The sequence below is a fragment of the Ochotona princeps genome, chromosome 14 (assembly GCF_030435755.1).
Source record: "Ochotona princeps isolate mOchPri1 chromosome 14, mOchPri1.hap1, whole genome shotgun sequence".
NCBI classification, from domain to species: Eukaryota; Metazoa; Chordata; class Mammalia; order Lagomorpha; family Ochotonidae; genus Ochotona; species Ochotona princeps.
The window spans coordinates 31,642,866-31,649,546 of NC_080845.1; the positions used below are offsets into that span (position 1 = coordinate 31,642,866).

The 6,681-nt window shown below is 63.6% G+C and overlaps 1 protein-coding gene across 2 annotated transcripts; it reads right to left on the minus strand.

Annotated features, from left to right (window-relative positions):
• Window positions 1–564: 564 nt before the first annotated feature.
• Window positions 565–5,730, minus strand: LOC101522370 (testis associated actin remodelling kinase 1). 2 transcript variants are annotated; one of them, XM_058672591.1, is made up of 11 exons: window positions 5,477–5,730; window positions 4,446–5,216; window positions 4,216–4,337; window positions 4,051–4,099; window positions 3,393–3,539; window positions 3,018–3,100; window positions 2,775–2,865; window positions 2,509–2,592; window positions 2,284–2,373; window positions 2,050–2,164; window positions 565–1,718 (listed from the first exon to the last, which is right to left on the minus strand). In XM_058672591.1, the coding sequence occupies exons 2-11, from the start codon at window positions 4,656–4,658 to the stop codon at window positions 832–834; spliced, it is 1,881 nt and encodes a 626-aa protein (XP_058528574.1). In that variant the 5' UTR covers window positions 4,659–5,216; window positions 5,477–5,730; the 3' UTR covers window positions 565–831. The 2 variants fall into 2 exon arrangements, with proteins under 2 accessions (XP_058528574.1, XP_036352566.2); XM_036496673.2 differs by lacking the exons at window positions 3,018–3,100; window positions 4,051–4,099; window positions 4,216–4,337; window positions 4,446–5,216; window positions 5,477–5,730 and having other exon boundaries at window positions 3,393–3,532.
• Between the last annotated feature and the right edge of the window lie 951 nt (window positions 5,731–6,681).

Here is a 6,681-nt window from a genome sequence, read left to right on the forward strand (position 1 = left end):
CTCTTTACCCTGCCTCTGTGTTTGGCGTCTTTCAGGTTTCCAGATGGGGACCACTCTTTAGAATCCAGGGCTGTGGCATGGTAGAGCTACAGAAGAGGGGTACAGGGCAGGGTACCAGAGGTCTGAGGGAAAAGTGTTTCCCAAAGGAGGTACTGTGGATTCGTTGGGCACCACAGGGGCAGGTGAAAACCCAGTGTTCAAGGGGACTGGTTAGGTGTCTGACCAGGGAGCTGGGGGTAGGTACAAGGTAGGCCAGGTAGGGCCTCAATGGCAGCCAACTGTGGATCTCACTGGTGCTTTAATCTTCCAGGTGTTCATGCCAAAAGCCTTCTGGGCTGTCCCTCTGACCTGGAACTTGCAGTGACCAACATCTCACTGGGCAGTGCCCAGCCAAGACACTTGTTGCCAGCACGCTGCCTATTTCACACCATGCCACAGAAAATGGTGCATTCACTGGAAAAGGTCAAGGAGCTTCTAGAAGGAACCCTGGACCGCATGGCCAAGAACCTGCCCCAATGACATGGGAGTGGGGGCGGGGAGGAGGGCGCACTGGCTGAGTGGATCAGGGCAGCCCGGAGCCAGCCAGGCAGTTTTATTGAAATCACTTTAAATAATTTGCACGTGTTAGTCTCGTGTGTCAGCAACGCTGTGTCTGGTTGGGTGAGCCCCGCAGGAGAGCGAGCCCAGGGATTGCGTTGGCCAAGTGCTGTGTCCTTCGAGTCCATGCTGAGGCTCCCCTACAAGGGGAGAGGAGTCAGTCAGCCCGGCCTGGGCTTATAGGTGTGTCCTGAAGGCCAAAGGTGGAGGCCTAAGAACTCCGAGACCTCACTGCTAGGAGCGTGCCCCCGGCAGCTGCAGGCTGGGTGTGGGTGGCTTGGCGTGGTGCCCTCGGTGGCAGAGGAGACTGCCTGCCTCACAGTTGAGGTTGCGGTAGCGGGCAACAGCTGGTGTGGGGCGCGGGCACATGGACAGGAAGCCAAAGCTGAAGGGGCCGAGGCAGCATCCGGGACAAGGCAGCCCATCCTCGGGCTCCCTGGGAGCTGCAGGTGGCGGCGAGGGTTCTGTCCGCTCCAGGGCCGCCGCCCGGGGCAGGCTGTGCTGAGTGTGGTGCCAGGGCTCCCCAGCCCAGGCCTGCGGGGAGTTCACCACCACAGCTGGAGGGTTGTTGTTGAGGGGAGGTCCTGACCTGGGGTTCCAGGGCTGGGAGGCAGAAGAGCAAGTACTGATGAAGTTGTCTGTGGCCACGGCCAGGGGCAGCCGCGGGGCTGGGCCTGCAGGTTCTGGCTCAGGGCTACTGCCCTCACACTCCATGCTCTCCTCGGCTGAGGGCGCAAAGGCAGGAGGGCCGGGGCCTGGCAGTGCAGTCTCCATGCGCCGAGGGAGCTCAGGGGATGAGGGCAGCGAACGGCAGCGGCGGGCAGGGGTGCCCGGCTGGACCAGGTTCTCCGGGGTGGTCACCAAGGGCAACTGGGTGGAGGGCATCAGCAATGGAGGTACGAGGGGCAGGGGGGCGACAGGCTTGCTGGGTGTGTTCAGGAGCTTGATCTTGCCACCCCTGAGGTCTTCCCTTAGCGAGAAGGGGTTTACTCGAGTCAGATGATCCCCCCAGTTGGGGGGTGATTCTGGTGACGGGGGCAGGAAGAGGTCCGACCGACTTCGGGAGAGCCGGGGATCTGACCTGGGAAGCGTGGCGGAGGGACCCCCTCTTGGCACAGCCTCTGTAGACGGAGGAGTCTGTTAGTAGTGTTTTCAGCCCTGGCCAGTATTCCCTTGAGAACCCCTTATCCCCTAGGAGCTTATGGGGGGAGGCTGGGCTCAGAGAAGGGGGTTCCTACCTCCAGTCCCCAACCCTTCCTCCCTTCTACTGCTCCCTCAGACTCCGATTTTGGAAATCATCATTACGTTTAACCACTTTTCCCACGCCCATCCCCTGACTAACTCTTGCCTGTTGAACTGCTAAACACACTCAGCTGTTTCTCCCCTGTGCTGGTGAGTTCTAAGGAGACGAGGCAATGGGATTCCCTGGGGGTCAAGGTCCCACTCGCTCACCCTGAGTGGACGTCAGGAGACTCCTGGTGTGGGGAGCTGGTTCAGGCAGCTGCTCCAGGATCCACTCCAGGTGCTGGGTGATTTCAGTGAAGGGAGCACGGGTGCTGGGTTCCATCTGATGGGCAACGAAGGGGCAACCTCATTCAGTCCAGGAAGTCCCCCACCCCCACCATGTCACCTGTGGACATGTGTAGACCAGCTCGGCCAGCTCAGGGAGGAGAGGGAGGCACTTACGCTGCAGCAGTGGATGGCCAGAAGCAGGAAAGGCAGTGGGCAGTCGTCCCCCACCAGGGTGCGGAATGCAGGCACGTCCAGGCCGAAGTCCTGCAGCCAGAACAGAGGTATCTCCAATCAGCCCTCCTTAGGGTCTCTCTCCAGCACCCAGCAGTCAGAGCCTCAGCTTCCAGGGAGCCCCCCTAGCATGCAACTCTCCTTCCTTTGCAACCTAGAAACCCTCACCTCAGTCCGGGGTAAGTAATCAGGATCCGCGGGTACTCGGGCGATGAGCTCACACAGGACGATCCCGAAGGCGAAGACATCAGCCTGCGGGCAGGAGAGGTGTATGGCAGTTTCCTTTTGGGATTCTCCCAGAATGTGGTGGCAAGGGGCTCATTCCCTCTCCTGGGGCAGAGAGCGCCTGCGAGGGGTGAAGCCCTGGGAATGGGGTCCCCTCAGAGTTTCCTAAGGTTCTGGGCAGCCGCAGGGACCCGAAGGGCAATGCTCACCTTCTCATCGTACAGCTCGCCACGCAGCACCTCTGGTGCCATCCAGTATGGGGAGCCCACCACAGCCAGGGGTTCTTTCCTCGCCCCTTCCCTGCAGGGCCAGGTGGTCAGTATCAGCCCACACAGGCACCACTCCAAGCCCAAGGGGAGGAGCAAGCCCCCTCTCCCGACCAAGGGGAACAGTCCACTTTGGGGAGCTAGGGCCCCTTGGGCAGGTGGGAATAGCACAGGCGGGCAGCTCACCTGTACACAGGGATCTTCTCAGCCAGCCCGAAGTCACCCACCACGGCCGTTAAGCCTCGGTCTTCCCGTCGGACCAGACAATTCTGACACACACATGGCATCCCACACACCCATCATCCTCTGCTCTCTCTGCTCCCACATACACCCCCAGAGCCCTGCCACTCCCCAGCAAGCCTCTGGGATCTCCCAGCTCTCCAGGGCACCCCAACATGTTGCTGGACTCTCAGAATCATGCCATGGCCTCAGCCCCACCCACCTAGCATACTGTGAAGTCCCCTCTCCACATGCCAACACGCGTGTTCTGGTCACAGCCTAGCAGTCCCAACCACCTCTCCACCCCGCTCATGTCTCCACCTGCTAGCCAGGCCAGCCTACCTTGGACGTGAGGTCTCGGTGGAACACACCCTTGGCGTGCAGATACCGCAGGCCCCGAGCAATGTCCAAAGCCAGGTGGAGCCTGACCCGCCAAGACAAGGGTTCGGGGGAGCTGAGCAGCTGTTCCAGGGTCCCCCCATTCATGTACTGGGACACAGGGGAAGAAAAAGGGAACAACATCAAGGCTTCGTCTGGACTCAAGGTCTCTGACAAGCCAGGACCCTCCCCCCCTCCAGGAAGCCCAAGGGTGAGCCTGTGGCTATTCTGTTCAGTAGCCACAAGCCACGGGTGATAACTAAATTCAGGCTATTCAACTTAAATATAACTCAGCATTCAATTCCTTGGTCACGCTAGCCACATTTGCAGCACCGTGTGGCTGGTGGTGACTGATTCTGACATTTAGCTTAGACAATTGGGTAGTGAATGTTTCCATCACTGTAGAAAATTCTATCGCACAGCACTGTTCTAGACTTTGGGGAAGAGGCCAGCTGTGGCCTCTCACGTGTGGCTTGCCCGGAGGGAAGTTTGGGGAAGTCCCTCTGGGAGGAGTCCTGGTGCCTGTCAGGATTCCTAGGGAGACCACCAGGCCCGCCCCCTCTGCCTGCCCCCTGGGTGCCCCGGGTGGAGGGAGGGTCCCCTGTTTCCGGCCTAGTCTCACCTCTGTGAGAGCGTGCAGTTGTCCTTGGTGCACACAGACGCCCATGAACCTGAAAGAGGACGGGGCGAAGGACAGCAGGGCAGGAGGTAAGGGCTCCAGCACCTCCGCGGTGGCCACGGGTCCCGCGCCCAACAGGGTGTCCCAGCGAGAGGCTGGGCGGCTCACCTTAGGATGTTAGGGTGCCGCAGCCGGTTCATGAGCTGCACCTCTCGCAGTGTGTTGCCCCGGTTACTGGGGAGCTTGTTCATCTTCAGCACCATGACTTGCCCAGACTGTCGGTGCCGAACCTGGAGGCAGCAGGGGGGACGGCTGCAATCCGGGCCCTGACTCTCCCCCGACCCCACACCGTGCTTTGGGGTCCCGCCCCCTCTGCCCGCTTTCCGCGCTGGTCCTACCTTGTAGACCTCGGAGAAGAAGCCGGCCCCGATCTTCTCGGCGCAGTGGAAATCGTCCACCCGCGCCAGGCTGGACACTGCGCTGCGGAGAGCCCGGTAGGAGGAGGGGCGGCCCCGGCCGGGGCCTCCGCCTGCACCCCCGGGGCCCGGCAGCCCCTCCCCCGGCGCCTCTCCAGGCCCAGGGCCCCGCAGCGGGGGCCGTTCGCCGGCCATGGCCGGGCCCCCCAGCCAGCGTGCCGGCCTCACATGGCACAGCCCTCCGGGCCCGGGCAGGCCGCGCTCGCCATGGGCGCGGGCCCGGCCCGATCCGGGGCGCCGCGGGGACTCCTCCCGCTCCCGCCTGGAGAATGGGTGGCTGGGTGGGGGGCGCTCGGCCGACGAGCCCGGGCCCGCCCCCGCCGCCGCGCCGGGGTGGACGCCCCTCGCTCGGCTGCGCGCAGGGCCTGGGCCTCCCGGGCGCCGGCGGCCGGGCTCCCCGCAGGCGCAGGCGGGCGGCGGCTGCTCGGCTCCTCGGCCGCCGGGGCTCGGGCTCCGCGGCCTGCCGAGGGCGGAGCTGGGCCGCGGGGCCCGGCTTAACTCCTTCCCGCCCGGCCCGCGCGCCGCGGCCACGCCCCCCCCGCAGGTGCGCGCCGGCCGCCCCGGGAGGCCGGGGTCACGAGCTCGAGTCCCGGGCGGTGCGCTGGCCCGGCTCTAACGTCTCCTCGCCTTCCTCCTCTCGCCCGGGGTGTGTGTGTGTGTGTGCGCGTCTCGGGAGGCGGCTCGATCCCCAGACTGCACGGACCAGCAAAGGCAGAAAAGCAGACCCCCCCCCCCCGACCGCGACTCAGGCCCCACCACAAACAGCAGCAAGCCCCGCAACCCACCCAGCTGCCCGACCCGGCCTGCCCATCGCCCCTCCACCGCAGCCCCTGGACCTGCAGGACACCCCGCGGCTCTAAGCGAGGCCCTCCTCACTCCCTCCCGCCGACCCCCACCAAGGCCCCCCAAAAGCACTTGAGATTCGAGGCTCCGCCCAGGGACCACCCTCTTACTTCTTTGTGCGAAGGACCCTCTCGCTCTCAAAAGAGGGCAGCCTTCACCTGAGAGGACAGCCCCTGCTTCCGCGGGACCCCACCCCTGCGCAGGATCCCGCCCCCTCGAAGAGACCCCCGTCTTCCTGCAGAAGACGCCTCCCCTTCAGGGGACCCTCTCCTCCGCGGGACACCATCGGTGTGGACCGAGCCCTCCTCGGTGTGTTCCTCCCACGCCGGGAGACCCTCACCTCTCGGGGTGACTCCCCCAGTCATTGTGACCCCTCCCCTCAGGACGCCCCGCCCCTCCGGGCGGCCCGGCCCGGTGTCGGCGTGACCCCGCTCGCAGGTTCCGCCCCCTGTCACGTACGAGCCGAGCCTGCCTCCCTCAGGCAGGAGGAGGAACTGCAGCCGCGAGGAGGGGCGAGTTCAAAGCGTACCATGCAGTGGCCGCACCCACCGCTTCCGGTTCTGACCGCCAGCTCCGCCCCCGAATCATCGACAAGGAGCCAATCAGTGCGGAGAGGGGGTGTGGCGTCGCTGGATCCGGGCGGTGGGCTCCGGGGCGGCTCCGGGGCGGCCTGCCACCCAGCGGCGGCGTGGAGGGCGGCGGGAGCCCGGGTGGGCCGGGGCGGGAGCCCGGGTGGGCCGGGGCGGGAGCCCGGGTGGGCCGGGGCGGGAGCCCGGGTGGGCCGGGGCGGGCGGCTTGCAGTGGTCAAGAATTTTATCTGTGTTTTGGTCAGCTAAGTAGAAGGCAGAGTCCGCGAGGGACCGCTCGCTCACGGAGTGACCGTTAGAAGGGCTAGTACCCGTTGGGGTTAGGTCCCTGTTAAAGAGTGGGAGATGCTTGCTGTGGCCCTAAGGTGGTTTTAACATCCCCTATGTAAATAATATTTAAAATTTAAAAAGTGCCATCCCACCCTTTGGCGTTTCTAGTTTTATTGTGAGAATGACTGAGCTTTGTTTTATCCTGAGCAGACTATACAAGGATTACAAGTCTGGCCCTCTGACGGGCTTTTGTCCCAACCCACTTGCTGACTGTTAGCTGTTGTTCTTGACTTAATAAATCTCATTTTGCTCGTTGAATTGTCCGCATGAGAGTTCTTACTGCGTGTGAGGGAACCGAGGTTGCCTGCCTCCCTTGCACCGTTTCCCTGTAACACCTTCGCCCAATTGCTTGTGCTGCAGGAAAGCTGGTTGAGAGGAGCCAGGGTTCAGGCTAGCTA